We start from the raw sequence: 16,218 nt of genomic DNA on the forward strand, positions 1-16,218 counted from the left end.
CAAAAGATGGATTTTCTCTTTCAGATCACACAGATGATACACGTGGAGGGACCACATCCAATATCAGCACAGGAAGCAATTTCACCTCCCCTCCTGTGAAATGCTGTTGCTGAATGAAAGGTGCTGTCAGCAAGAACAGGTTATGTGCTCTACTTCTCCTTAGCACCTCTGCCTCCCAAAGGAACTGGAGTGACTACACTGCAGTCTGAGAGTGTCTATTCACCAGCAAATCAAGCTGAGCACACACAAGCTCCTGCAAGGCTTCCCATGGAGCTTTTGCAACTATCCCTTTCCTGTGTGGAGGAGGAAAAACATATGTTTTAGCCTTCACTGGAGGAGGGTGTCAGTATAACCTATTTTTGTTATACTATATATAGATATATAAAAGGAAATATTGGCAGTTAGATGACAATCTTAACAGGCTCATAGATCTGTCTGGACACAGGCCTGCACCCATCAGATAAAGCATCCAATGGGACCTGCATGTCACAAAGTGACCACAGCAGAGCACTGCCATGGATGGTCTTTAAATCTACAGGGTCACCTAACAGACTTTCTTCCAAAAATAGCACAGCTTCAGTGCTGAGGATCCTGGAGGAGGAAATGAGTAGCAGAAAAACACTACAAACAGACAAATAATGTCCATACACTCTCATCTCTAAGAATTGCAAACAACTATGCTCAGCTGAGAGAAGCAGATGGAAGGTGGAAGTTACTTGGGATAAACTCAACTGATTTCCAAGGTCCACAGCAGCCAATTCCAAGGAAAATAAAAAAATATCTCCCTTAACAGAATCTAAAGATTTGTTGAAAAATGCATCTTGCACCTTGTCATGAAAGCCTGCCCCTCTAAATGCACCAATCACTCCTTTGTATGTAAGAATGGGGCTTCCTCCAGGATCCACAATTTAATTCTTTCAAGTTCCATAATTCACAGTTTGTTAAAATGCTTATCTTTTTATTAACTGGAATTAGGAAAAGTGAAAGGTTAAGTGAGGTATCATCTCCCATACCTCCCCTGTGTAGAGGCAATGGCATTTTGTTTAACTTCTGCTCTTGCAGTTAGAAAATTCTGTGATGAAAACTGTTGGCTTTGATTATCACACTAAACTGACTTATTAGAGTGACTGCCAAAAGGTGTCTAGAGCCTGGGATAAGCACATTTTTCAGTTTTCCTCCTGGTGAATGCAAACAGACCCAGTGTATGGTGAGCAGATGGATCATTTTGCTCTCCTCAGCTCACAAAGGCCAAGCCTCTAAAACACAATTTGCTGCCAGCTGCCTGGGGTCCTGACACATCAGCCACCACCACTCCCTCCCAGGAAAATGCTGCTCACAGTCTCTGTGAAGAAAGGGACAAAATAAGGGATTTCTGTGGTTTCATTGCAACACTTGCCCACCTTAGCACAGGGCCAGCCCCAAGGGTATGAAGAACCCCTGAGTGCACTAAATCCAAGGTTTGGTTTATTTAACACAAATGCAGATATTTGTTCTGTCACATCTTCAGCATCACACAGAAATAATCTGTTCTCTCCTCCAGCCTCTGTAGCACTGAAAAGCCAGTAAAGGGACACATCAGAGTCCTTCCATTGTGGCCACCAAGGAAACTGGGTGCACTTTTCACCCAGAATCAAGGCAGAAAATGCTGACATTTATCTTACACATGGCCATAAAAATAACTATGATAGATGGCCCAGGCAACCTGGATACTTTCAGGAGCCATGCCTACAAAGACCATGTAAATTCACTACTTAAGCAAAAGTTCACCTTCCTATGTCCAGCTGTCTTAAATGGTCAGTGCACAGGGTTCATGTTACACTGATCCTCCACTGAGAGAGAGAAATAAATACAAAAAGTCAACTTTAGGCAGCAGCCCAGCTTATTTCTGGAGTTGGTGTCACCCACATGGAGGAGGGACGTTGTCTGAACCATGCAGCAATGACTTCCACAGGTAACTTGATGATCCTTTTAATTACCTGGTGACCTGTAATACAACCTGAAGTCTAACTACACAACAGCCAGAGTTAAAAACAAAGCCCTAGGGAAGCTCTCAGGGAAGCCTCAGATGTTGAGACATTAAAAAAAAAGGGAATGCCTTCACTGGAGCTGCACAGAACTGTGATGTCACTAGGAATTGAATGATGTTCATGTAATAATCAAACCAAATCAAAACTGGCAGCAACAAGAGAATCCCCCCCCATGCCCTTTCCCCAGGGTAATTTCAGGTAACATGACAAACAGAAGGGGCAAATCCCATGACCCTGCATTTATCCTGCTTTTCTGGTGGAATAGAACACCAAAAAGCAGAAAGAGAGAAGAAAAAGGCAGTTACTCATGTTCAAAAAGGGTTTCATGAACTGGAGGATGGGGTCTCAGGAAGAGGGAGTGTCTTGAAAGGGAAAAGGCAAAAAGGAAGAAAGATGAGACTTCCTTGTTTTGGGTACAAAACCACCAAATAATTCCCCTCAGTGCTGGTCAGAGAGCAGAGAGAACACTGCAAATCATGACACAGCTCTTCAAAACCCCATTGGCTCAGACTGCCTTGGTCTCCCAGGTCTGAAATAATTTTAAACACACAGATGAACATAAACACTTAAATAACCTTATACCCCTTCTGCCTGTGTTACAATCTTTTATTGCAATTACATGCTATCTATTTGCTTTTAGTAGAAAAGGCAATATAAACAAGAAAGATAAGTAAGATAAAATGCCTCATGTCACTAAAATGATGAACATACCCACCAGTATCCAAGGAAATGTCCTGGTTCATTTGTATGAAAAATAAATATAATAATAAAAGCTACAACCAAGAGAGGCAGCTAATACTTCCCCCAAGATGGATTTACATACTTGCCTTCCTCTGCTTTTTTTTTTTCCTTCGGAATGTATTTATAATCTTCTTAATTACTTTCAAAAACAAGGATGAAAGAAAATCAAAGTACCAGACATATCAGAAGAAAAAAAAAAAAACAAAAACAAAAAAACCAACTGACCAATACAGTAAAAGAAAAACAAGCTACCATTTTAGTATAGCAAAGCATGTAAGATTCCTTCGTTTTCCAACCCAGAACATTCTGTTCTGAGGTTTGAGTTTCTCCTGTGGAGGAACTATTCCAAGTGGCTCCAGTAACAAAGAATTTCACATGGCAAAAAGGAAGAAAGTTGTAGTGTTTAAGGCTCATGATGAACAGGCAATCTGGGCCCAGCTGTGTCACAAAATTCACATTGCACACTCAGACAACCTGGTCTGAACACGACTCACCTGTAGCTAGCAGGAGGCCTGCCACAAAACCAGAAATTAAGTTTTTTATAGCTGGTCACAGAGTGGGAGTAAAATGTTACCAGTGTCAGGCACAAGTGGAGATCTTTTCTTTGTGCCCTGCACACACAGGGGTGAGTGAATCACCTGGGTGGGCAGGCTGTGCACAATCCCACCAAGGTATAATTGTAATTTCTCATGTGTTAGACCTACCAGCCAACCCAGCCACCTACTACACACCCACTAAGTGGAAGTCAAACATGCTCAAGAATAAAAGGAAAAGTAATAGAAAAAAGCCCAGGCTATTTGTTCCAGAGCTGTTTCAAAGGTAGGATTTTGATGGCAGAGTAAGCACATTATTGCTTAAAATTAACCTACCAATGAGAAACAGAACTGGAAATCACTGAAGAATTAAAAAGACACCCCCAAAATTTAATTATACAATTAAAAATAAATCTAGATTTTTATTTTTTGTACATCATATGAGGTGATGCTGCTGCAAACAGTATATTAATATAGAATAAAGAGCACAGTCTTAATAGGCTGCATGGCAGCTTCTTTTATTTGTATGTGAAGCATGATGCCACTCAAGTGTGAGTCACTCTAATCACTGAAGTTCCTCACGAAGCAACATGACACACTGTTCTCCCAGGGCACCGATTCAAAGCACATTTTCCAAATTTCAGGATCATCAGAAACTAAAGAAAGCTTCATCTTCTGAGCAGGAGTCAGCAGAAAGAGGCCTGTGGTATCTTACTAACTAGTAGATAGGGCAAAAAAAGAGCAATAATGATTCACCAAAGCCTGTTAGTCATAAATTCTTTCTGCATTTTATTTGCTGCTCATTCCAAATTTAAAAAACAGGGGAAGAAGGAAAGAAAGTATAACACATCCAAACCCCACACATTCTTCCACCTGTGTTCCTCTGGCATTCTTTCAGAAACTAAAGTTCACAGCTAGATTTTGAATGGGGAGTTTGTCCTCCAGCTTTAATGATGATGACAGAAATGGTCCTTGTAAAATTTGGTTTTTATAGGAAAATAAGTTACCTTCACCCATTCACCCATCACACAGTGCCTGTGTATTGCAGGACAGTGCCAGACACAAGCTCTGCTTCCCAAAACCATGAGACTGTGTGGCAAACTTTGGAATTTTGAAACAGATTTAGCAAAAAAAAAAAAAAAAAAAGTTCCAGTATTTTAAAGACTTATGATATTTGAGAGATTTTTGGGTTTGGGATGCTCCTTTCAGTCTTCATGTGGCATGAGAATTCACTAATTTAGTGTTCCTTCCACTGGCTACCAAACCTTGAATGAAACATTGGTAATCTTTCCTTGGCTGTGACACTATTAAAAACAAATTTAAAATCTTCTCTCTTTTTTTGTTTTAAGAACCTGGTCACCCTACTGGTAATGTAACTTTCCCACTTTCAGACACATTCAGTTTATGGTCAATAAAGCCTCTATTAAGCTCTTGCAATGCCCTGTAAAGCTGATTTCATCTTGAAACAGAAAGCCAACAAACAACATGTACTCATGCATTTCAAGCACTGAAAAATATGACACGAAAAAATTGCTTAATTTCTGGAAGATTGCAACAGTTTTACCCAGCTACTGAAACAAAGCAACAGAAAATCCCAAACTCCAAAACTACATTCTTTAAATAAACAGAAGTCACACCTAAGTATCTTTGAAAAACACAAGAGAGCCTTTGTACTGTGCCAAAGGGTACAAGCAAAATAAACAGATTTTTGCCTGAGCCAGGAAAGGCCTCATTCCTGTGTTTAATTATTACCTTTTTTGTGCCCTTCTTCAACAAGCAGAGATAGCTTTAAAAACCACCTTTGAAACATTAATTTTTTTCTTCCCAAGGTGACACTAAATTCCCTCCATGATAGTTATCTTACAACCTTTTGAAAGCTGCATGAACAGATTAAGAGTCTGATCTCTGTTCCAAAAATTAGTAGTTTATTAATAGAGCTGCACCTGTAGAGATACTAGAAAAGTACCTCAACTTTTGCCTTCTTTTTTCTTTGTCAGAAACAACTTTTGCTCTTTTCCAAGATGCTAAAGCCAGAATTTGCAGAATTATTTTCTGAAGACACCTATAGATTTTCTTTATCTAGAGTAGTTCTCCTCTCAAAAAATCTGCCACCACTAAGACAGCATGTGTGCCTCCAGTGATCCAAAAATAGCAAGTCACTTGGAGCTCCTTTATGGGTGAAAGGTATTGCTAAAATAAATATAAGTTTCAGCTTTCTTTTAAAAAATAAAGTCCTCTAGCACTGTGAGTATTAGGAAGTCTGAACATATTAAGTGAATGCATTGCCTTCAGGCTTAGAGCTTAAATAAAAATACACTTAGATATATTAACACCCTTCTTCCCACCAAAATGAGATTTTGGGATACTTGGTAGTACCTAGATGAGCACACAGTGAGGAAACACTGCATCTACCTCTCTATTTTCTGATGTTTGATTTGATAATGTGACTATGACTCTCACAGAGCCATAATTCACAGAAAAACATTTCCAAGACTCTCTTATTCACATGCCTGTTGTGTAAATGGCTGTATTTGTGTTATTTCACTATCTGACTTAATTAGTTCACTGCCTAACAGAAGAAACTCACACTCTGAAGGGCAGAAGGGGACATTACCACATCCATCCAATGCCCTACTCCCATATTCAGGCTTCTGAGAGACTTGAATCAAAACATGAAAATTACATTTCCATCCTATATTGTGAAAATGTGAGTGGAAGCATAAGAGCAATGTCCTCTCCAGTACCATGGGATGAGGTGAGCCCCATGCTGGGTGAGTTCAGTGACTGTAGAGTAGATCTGTAAAATTTTACCTGTGTGGTTTGAAAACTGGACAGAGTTCACCGTATCCACTTCAAATCCCAAAACCTGCAACAGAACACAGGAATATTTCTTTTAATAACACAACTTCGTTAATACATTATCCACATCACAAAACATGGGGAAGAACTCCTGGATTTCCAGTGCATACTTAAAAATCTTGGGAGCTGAGTCAAAAAACATGCAACATAAATAAACAGCACAGTGCTCTACTACAGGAACAAACAGGGAACAAAAGTGCCACTGGCAACAGCACCAGAAAAACACAGGATTGTTGAGCTCACACATCCTGAGCTCGGGATGCTCAGGCTGGAGTTCATCTGGGGATAAGGCTGGAGAAGCTGCTCCAGCAGCAAGCACTGAAACCTTGAAGAAAGCTTTGGCTGGCCTTTCTTGCCAAGAAAAGAAGTACAAGGTACTAAATTAATGCACAATATGGAGGGATGATGCTGTTGGCATTCCAGAAAACCAATTTTTCTAAAAGGAGGACAGAGGAATCTTAAAAGGAATCAATACTACAAGCCATACTTGGATGTCAAAACCAGTTACTTTACAACTAAAAGAGAATAGAAAGAAGTCACGGAGAATTAATTTGGGCTATGATTGGGCAATAAAGGGGAGAAATAAACACAAAATAAAAAAGCCTAAAGCATGCTCTGAAAGACACCTGCTACACTGCATTACCAGCAATCCAAATACTGAAATACCCAATAATTTTCTAGTGCAATCAACAAATATTCTTGTTGCCCAAAAATAGATAAATAATATGAAAATAAGAGCATCCAACCAGTAGGAGACTAATGAGGATTTTTAACCTGACAAAACCTGTTTAATGCAGACAGGCACTGCTAGTTAAGCCATTTTTAGACATTTTTATGTGTCATGCAAGGAATTCTAATGCAAAAGTGACATTAAAAGTCTGACAGCCGAGCCTTTGTTTCCACATCCAGCTTGCTCTGAGTAAGAAATCTCCTCAAAAGAAGTGCTGCTATGTATGGCTCAGTGAGTCACACTGGGAGATAACAGGAATGATGCACCACTGTGCATGATCCTCTCCCAGGCAATTTGCTGGGAGGGGAAAGTGAGCAAACAAAGCTTTTCCAGTCACGTTTTCCAGCCAGATTCATGCCTCTCCCTTTTTTTGTCATGAAGGCAACTCCTTCATGTAGATAAAAACCCTTTTGGGTGTCTGGTGGCAGACATCAGGCTTTCCCTGTGCCTGTACTTTCCCTGTGATAAGCTCTTCATTCCAATACCTGGCTACAAGATGAAGCTACATGCTGTGACAGGTTGTTCCTTCTGCCTGCAGGTGCTACTCTTCTGTTGTTTCACAGCTCACATCCACACAGGTCTTCCACTTAGAATAAATCTCTTATTTCAATATTTAATAGAGGTTTCTGTTCCTTCCTCACCAGAAAACAAAGTAATTTTGGATTAGTGGTACACAGAATGGTGGGTTACCTCATCCTGACCACGTTCAAATTAAGCTCAGCACCAATGTTCCTCCCAAGTTGTTGCTTCACCTCAGTGGAATTTATTTGAAAGTCCCAGGAATTGAACAGTTGGGAACATGGCAACACTATTATGACCTTAACCTTCATGTCTGGACATGCTTTTCAAGCAAATAAAAGGGCATATGACCTCTAACCAGACTATCACCCCCAATTAATTCCCCTCCCTGTAATGAACAGAGCTAAGTCGTTACTTCCTTAAAGTATCTTGGCAATAACTGTGAATTAATTAATTTCTCTGCAATACTCGGATCACATCTCTCCAAATACTTAACCCCTGAGACTACAGAACACACTTACAGTGATTTACTGACTAATGAGGTTTAGGGAAGGAGGGCAGGCACAACTGCTGCAGGCAGGGCAGTTCTACAACTCTGGCCAATGCTGTCCCAGATGATGGCCACCAAAAGGAGCAGTCCTTCCTTTGTGCCTTCCCCAGCACCAGTTATCATCTGATTTCTCAGACACGTTTTCCACAGGATTAGGGATTTTTGGTTTGTTTTGACCATTTAATCTGCTTCAACTAAAAGATGGAAAAGTACAAGGGAGTGCCAAGTTAGCTTGGCTGTATACTTGCTAAAACAGTAAATAAAATGCTTTGGTGGAGAGTGGATGAAAAGCCACAGACAACTCAAACTCTGCAAGGCACCTTGATATTATTTCTCTCTTGTCTCATCAGTCCAAAACAGGCTAAAAAAAACCCTTTAAAGGTCTCAATAAAAATCACTTACTGGTATTGGTCTACTCTGTCACAGTTTCCAGTTTCCTCTAAAGTTTTGTTTTGAATAAACGCATGTGACTGAAATCTAACACACCTAATTTTGAAACCTGATTCAACCCTTAAAATAACTCAGAGTTACTCCAAAGCATTTCCTTTTATAAAGGTGCTTACTAAGGCCTAGGCTTAGCATTAGTAGTAGAATAATCAAAAAGAATGCTGAAGCCATGTTAAGCCAAGTTTTGTTTGATTTCAAGGCAAACTGCATTTAAAAGTCCTACAGAATTCAGTCCTTTAGAATTTAGAAGACAACCTGAAAACAGGATTGAGGTGATAAAAGCAGCTTTTCACAGCAATCACCTCTTCTAGGACTAAAGAAAAAACTCTTTCTTTTGGTTTGCATAATTCATTTTAACAACTTGATAGCTTCTAGTGGATAAGGAAGTGTTTTCTTCCTCCAACCAACAATTATAACCAGTGTTAGTGACTGTCATCCTTCACACCTAAAGGACATCAGAGACAGCTTCTGATACACTGAATGATGAATGCTTTCCTTACCTACAAAGGGAATTTTGTTCAGAAGGTATCTTGTTAACCTTTTTAATACATACTCACACTTTGAATTCCTTGGGCAAACCTAACTAAAAGCACTGGTTTTGAGTTTTTTTTTTAATGAATTAAAAGTTTCTACTCAAAGAGGTCAAATAAATATTAAGTGCAAGTTAACTAATTAGAAATACCTTATTTTTGTACGTACAGACCTTGAAAATTGAGATCAGAGCAAATGAATTGAATGCCACAAATCGTACTAAAAAAAATGTCAATCTCTCATATTTGCACATGCAAGTAGCAACTATAACCTGAAAATACGTATTTATTAGGATATAACAATTTTTACCCTGCAATAAACAGTAAGAAGCAATCCTTTCTCCAGAAAACTGCCAGAAAGCAAAAATTTAAAACAGGACTAAACAAAATGTATAAAATTTCTTGCTTGTGTACATACACATGTCTTCCTTGTACATCTGTGTAAATAAACTGAAGGACTCACTCCACTTGGAGTTTGCCTGTGGCAGAACAAGTAGTATTTGATCAGCATCAGGACCAAGCTTACAAAGAAATGCCACTTTTAATGTTTAATTTTTGCTTTTCTACACCATCTTTAGTCCATATCTGTGCTATTCTCCTGCTCCTTACAGCAAGGGTCCCGTGGTGACATTGCTGCTTCTGGATTGGGAAATGAGGTGGCATCAGGCACTCTGCAAGTGTCCAAGGGACACCCATCCCCTGAGCTGGATGTTCTGCTCTCCTACAGGCTCTCCAGGAGAGGACAATTCCAGCTTTCCATGCTTTGCTGTCGTCCTGTATAAATATCATTTGCCCACAGAACAGGAAACCTTGGGCAAATCTAAACCCAGATCTAAGCCCCAGTGTAAGTGCTTTTCCAAGGAAAAGGATGGCTGAGTCCAGCCTAAATCTCTCAGCCTGCAGTCTAAGCACGTGTCAAATGTTGTTCTTCCTAAGACCCAAACCACACTTGCCTGGATCACATCATCCAGTGATATTTGCAATTGAAATCTTAAAGAAAAATGGGCAAATTCGACAGATTTTTCAAGCATCTTCAAATAAAAGAGGCAGAACTGTTAACACTTCTAAAATTAAATCACAAAACATTAAAACTGGAGGAGTTCTGTGCTTGGAAGGCTCAGCTGGCAGATCTGAGTGACACATTTCAGAAAAATATTTGCAGGACTAACTTCAAGTACACACGCCAGAGCAGAACACATGAGAAGAAACAATCAGCACAAAGAACATTATGCATGACATCAAATTCAGCCAAGTTCTTCATCACAGGTAACTGAAGGGAAGGAACAAATCTCATCCAGTTCTTCCCCCAAGTGCTTTCTCAGCCTTGCAAAGAGAAAGTGGGACCAGGGCAGGGATGTGGTCTAGAGAACTACCCAAAAGCACCTGTAAAAATAGCAAATACTCAAGGGAAAAAATTAACACACAACAAAGGAAGAGAATTCAAAATACATGGACAGCCTCTAAAGGTGTTGGCTCTTTTGGAAAAGAGGATAGACAGCCTAGTTTTCCTAAAAGCACAGAAGTAATTTAAACTTATATCCAGCCATTATCCTCTAAATAAAAAACCAAGAAATGGGTCTCCTTGAGGATTAAAATTTTACAAGATATACCAGTTGTTTGACTAGTAGAGCAACCTAAAGGCCCAGACAGACAGAAAACATCTTGAATTGGGTAAGTTACATAAACAGCTGGATTTCAGTTATGGTTCACTCTAATCATGCACCCCTTTGGACTCTGTCACTGTGCTAATTACAGCTTTGTTTAAAATTTGCAGTCTCTCTTCCTATTCCTTCCAGAAAGCCTTTCCACCACATAAACACTAAAAAGTGTTTCATCACCACGACAAACCATTGCCTAAGATTGTTAGGCATCAAATATTGCAAACATACATTCCAGAGAGTCTCGGTTGTTATGTAAAGGGGAAGTGAAAAACAAGAAGAAAACCATTTCACAGTATGGAAAATTGTGAGTGTAACAGCAGAGAAAAGAGCAGGAAGATTTTGAAACAAATGCAACATCTCAAATTCAATTTTAATGACTGCAAACCTTTATGTTTATATTTGTGTAATCTACATTGTATACCAATGGCCTGAAGACAAATAAAGGTACTCATTTCTATCTCCTATTTGGGATCTGTTTATTAACACCACTTGAGTCAGAAAACTGTTAACTTCAAAGAGTAGCTCTGCCTCAGTGTAAATATTAATATACTTTCTCATTTAATAATTTTATTTACTCTGAGAAATTTGAAAAGCTGTTACTGAACTGCTTCTGTTTAAATTTGTATTGCAGCTTTACTATGCTCCTGCAGGGGAAAAAGGTATATTTCCAATGTCACACACTTCATAGTACTCAAGAAATTCTCCTTTTTTCATTGTTTGTATGCAGTTTGGGGAAGAAATAAAGTTTGGTTTTTTTTTTAAGAGAGAAATATATCTCCTAAGTGTGTGAGAACTGTCAATTGAATTACAAAAACCTCAGAACTGAACTAAGTTTTAGTGGTTTCCAGAGTACTAAACATTAGAAAAGCAAAAAAAAAAAAAAAAGTTCACAATTTTCAATGCATTATATGTACATATCCAGAGAAAGAATTGCTGTCATTGGAGGTTTTCAGGACCCAAGGGGGATAAACCCCTGAGTAGCCTGGGCTGAACTTAGGGCTGCCCAAGCTTTGAGCCAGAGGCTCCTGAGGTCCCTTCCAGCCTGGGTCACTCCATCATCCAGTGACACAATTACCTACAAAAAACTCAGTTTTAGCCATTGTAGCACTCCATGTGTAAAATCACAGAAAATACTACCACCAACTCCCCAACCTAAAGTTCTGGTTCTAAGGATAAAGCTCAGGGGTACTCTGTGTTTTCACTATTAACTATGCCAGCTTTGATAGTAAAAATAATACATCCTTTGCTGTTAAATGACCAGTGGACCAATTTAACTAGAATGGTTTAGTTTGTACTTAATTTAAACAACCTTAGAGAACAATGACCTAGTTCTGCAAGAATGAAATTCAATTAAAATCACCTCTCTACTCTGCAACATGACCAGTATATATTGCCCTCTTAGGGCACTTACTTTGTGCCTCCAGTGGCATTTCATTTTCAGGTTTGAAATTAAAACCATGAAGCAGTAATGCAACACAAGTTAGAGGAAAAATCTGGAATAAGGAAAAGGCAGACGGAAAAAAACCCAGAATGGTGTAAGAAAAGAAAAAAAAAAAAGGCACAGTTTGTTTAAAACCACACTGTGTAGACCTGCATATATGTTTCTTCCACAGTATTTATGTTCCTGATACATGGTCACAGGCTGCTATCTACATTTCATAGAATGAAGGCAAGACCTCCATCCAAAATCTTCAGTTCCTTGAAAGTTCTTAATTTTGGAAAACACTAGCTTTATCATACCAGAACACATCAAAACCAATTTTCTCAGATGAGTCCCCAAACAAAACAGTCTGTAAACCATAAATCCCAGGAAAGTATCAGCAGCTGAAGTTGTAAATCAAGCTCAGCCAGTCATTCATAAAAATTCTTGTTGTGAACATAAGGCATTTTGGGTTTTTTTAATTATCTGAGCTACCAATGTGGCACAGGCAAAAATCTCACAACTCTAAAAGATGAGTTTATCTCAAAGGGAAACACAGTTTGACAGGAAAATGGCACAGAAAAATGATTAAAAGGTAAGAAGGAACAAGGTTCTGCTGATCAGGAGAAGAGAACCTTTGAGACTCCACTTCTGAAAGGAGGATTTGACTTCCATGCATCCAGTTGTCCCCAGAAATAAATGTTGCCTTGTATTATAACACTTAAATTCCTTCAACCTCACCTCCTCTGCTTTGTTGCAGGATACTTTTTTTGCAAGTAAAACTTTTATGGAATAAAGATGACTCTTCTTTGAATTAATACTCAAATGATGAAACATCCAAGCCAGGCATGTCCCATGCTTTGTGCCAAGAAATGGCAGCAGACTGATGAGTTAGAGCAAAGTAGGAGTAAATACTAAAAAAAGAAGAGGAAGTATGACACACATCATCAAATGGACCAAAACCACCCAGCTCCCTCAGCCTGTCCTTGTAAGAGAGATGATCCAGTCCTCTAATCATCATGCTGTGAAGTTGCCTCTAATTTCCAAAAATTAATGGCAGCACATGACAAGCCATGGAGCTCTACAGAAAGGAAAAAAAAAGTCCCCAGCTTCAAAAGTCAGTCAAACTTTCCAAGCACTGGGAAGTACTTTGATTTATATAATTTAAAGCACACAGCAGCATTTTAAAAAACAAGAGTATATTTAAGAGCAAATCCTACATCTCAAATATACACAAACATACAAAAGACAAATATTTCCCCCCACCCCAGTTGTTTTATTAACACCCTGAGAGGTTTATCCCAACTGTGGCATCAGTCAAATATTTAGAGACAAATTTTTAAGACAAATTTTTATTGCACAAAGATGTACATAAACCTAGAGGGTTGCCAAGACTTAACTGGACACAATTTATGAGGATTTTTCAAGAAATCTTGTGGTAAGACTCCAAATTGCTGAGTTTTAGCAGAGCATGTGTACAGTTCACAAACTGAATTAGCCAGGAATGCCTGTATTTGTGTAAAAAAAATTGCTGTATCACATAGACCAAATCCATTCTATTCCTTCCAACTTTTTATTATATATTAAAATATACATTTTATATATATTTATTTATATAATATACATATTTATATGAAATATATTTTATATATCTATATATATAAACCCTATCTTAATTGAAAGACATTAACTTTATTAACTAATTGAAAGAATTAACTTTACTACCACCATTAAAATTACCATCACACAAGGTAATTGAGGTTTGGGGTGTTTTTTGCCAAGTAATGGCAGCAATACTTTCCAAAAAGAAAGCCTTTGTGTCAGGCCATGAATTCCTCTATGTATCCATTCTATTACAAGCTGTTTGCATTAATGTCCTCTAGTCTGAAACTTCATCTCACACAGCCATCACTGCAGCTCCAGTGAACATCATTGCTGCACTGTATTCCTCGGGAGATGGCAGAGAAACTTGTTTTAAAAGGCTGAATTTCTGTAATCAAACTAATTTGGAGTAGGAGAAAAAGAAAAATTTCCCAGTTACAGCTTGTGCCTCTCGCTACGTGCCAGCTCTTTCACTTAATTGCATCTCCTTCCATTTGCTGCTGAACCAAAAAACATACATTGTACTGGGTGCAGAAAAGTAAAAATACTAATTCAGTTTGAGAAATAGGAACTTGGGAAAAAGAAAAGGCATGTCCTGACAATTAGTGAACAGGAATAATTGCTGGCGTGGGCTGATAAACTGAACTGAAACTGCTATTGACTAACCATATCTCTTTTTTCTCTGAGCTTTTAATAAGGCACACTAAGTATCTAAAGAGAATTCTGTACCTATAATATAGTTGTATTTTAGTGCAGCATTTGACAAGGCACTGCAAAAAAAAATAATTAGGATATCGGGGATATTGTGCCAGAATAAAAATACTAGAGCAAATAAACTGGGGACAGGGATGCTGGACATATTATTGGTGATTGATGAACAGATCACTTCGAATTCTGAGGTTATAAATAGACAATTACAAAACAGACAGTAAAAATATACAACAGATGACCTTGAGAAAAATGCACCATAATGGAGAAGGATATTAAACTATTAGAAAGCAGCCAAAGGAGGGCTATGAAGATGGTGAAGGGTCTGGAGGGGAAGCTTTGTGAAGGGATTGGGAAAAATGGAGAAAACTGAGGGGCAGGCACTGACCTCTGCTCTGTGGTGACAGTGACAGGACCTGAGGGAATTGCCTGAAGCTGTGTCAGGGCAGGTTGAGGTTGGATATTAGGAAAGGGTTCTTCCCCCAGAGTGTGGTTGGGCACTGGAACAGGGCTTGTGTCTCCAGTGATGCCCCTTTTTTACCTGTGATCAACTGCATACCCATTTTCAAGATTTACAGGCTGAGTGCAGCATTGGACATCACAGAGGACACTTCTGGAACAGAAAACAAATCCTCTCTCTTCTGTCACAATTTTTGTCTACAATTTTTGTCACAGAGCTCTGGCAAAATTGGTACTCACTGAGAATTTGCTGATGGGCTCATCCAGCTGTAATATCATGACCAACTGAAAAGACTAGAACAGCCTAAGACTGCAGTGAATCTGTTCTCAAATAATTTCTTGATTTTTCTGAAAAGGCTTGCAATGCAACTGCAATCTGAATGGTAATTAGGCCAAATTCAAGATTATCCAGTAATGCCTTGAAGATGCCTTTCCAAAGAAATCCTGGAGACACGAGAACACTTCAGAGCAAATACCACAATATCACTAATCTTTCTTTGCACCTGGACAGACTGACTGGCATGCACTACTAACTGTTAAATGCAAGATACTCAGATGACATAAAATAAATCCCTTTATCAAAATTCCCTTCAGCCTTTTTATTCAGCATTAAGAAATTCCTTGTTCTACAACATTACCATTTCCATAGGCTACTCAAAACAGCCTCTTGTGCCTGCAAGACACACACACCCTCCTCAGCACTACTCCCTGCATCACAACAGCTCTAGTTTGGGATTGAGACGACTGCAGGGTCAAAAGATTTGTGGTAGAGCTGCTCACTTGACCTTTCTATGGGCAGGAGGCCATTGCTGACATCTGGAGTGGTGTTAAGTGATGGATCTGCAAGACATCCATTTAAAAAGGTTAAGGCCAATGAAAGACAAGGAGAAAAACTTGTTTCTGTTGTTTTCACCTTCATTCTTCTCATTAAAGGACAAACATAAAAATAGCAGAATGAGGTGATGCTGGGGGTCTCTGCCTGCCTTCCACCCAAGAAAAACTTTCTTTACTGTTGAGCAACAGCGACTTCAGATGCTGATTTCAGATGGAGAAATAGGTTTACTGCAGATTTCAGATTCATCATCTTCATGCTGCTTCCTACTACACTTGGATGTAATTTGACAAAAACACCATACTGTCACTGCAAACTCCTGCCAGCTGGAATCCTGCAGTGCTACACGAGGAGGTTTGCAAACACTGATAAGGAGAGGCAGACACAGACAGCAGCAACAGGTTCAACAGGCGTGGGAATTCTCTTTTATTTTTATGAATGAAATGGTGGAGGAGGATCCCACAGCACATTCTTTTCCTCTGATTTTTTACCTTATTTTTAGTCCTGTTATTCATATTTTGGTTAGCCACCAGTCCATCAGCAAGGTGTGGGCAAGCACATTTTGTACGTCTAAGGTGGAGTTATTCCTACCAGAGAGAT

At 39.0% G+C, this 16,218-nt stretch overlaps 1 protein-coding gene across 1 annotated transcript in view; it reads right to left on the bottom strand.

Moving 5' to 3' along the window:
• Positions 1 to 16,218, bottom strand: part of PDXK (pyridoxal kinase) — a 45,120-nt gene that overhangs the window by 20,307 nt on the left and 8,595 nt on the right. Inside the window, exon 2 of the mRNA XM_021540016.2 lies at positions 6,113 to 6,167. Coding sequence (XP_021395691.1) covers positions 6,113 to 6,167 — 55 coding nt within the window. The remainder of the gene's footprint in view (positions 1 to 6,112; positions 6,168 to 16,218) is intronic.

The sequence above is a fragment of the Lonchura striata genome, chromosome 2 (assembly GCF_046129695.1).
Source record: "Lonchura striata isolate bLonStr1 chromosome 2, bLonStr1.mat, whole genome shotgun sequence".
Classification (NCBI taxonomy): Eukaryota; Metazoa; Chordata; class Aves; order Passeriformes; family Estrildidae; genus Lonchura; species Lonchura striata.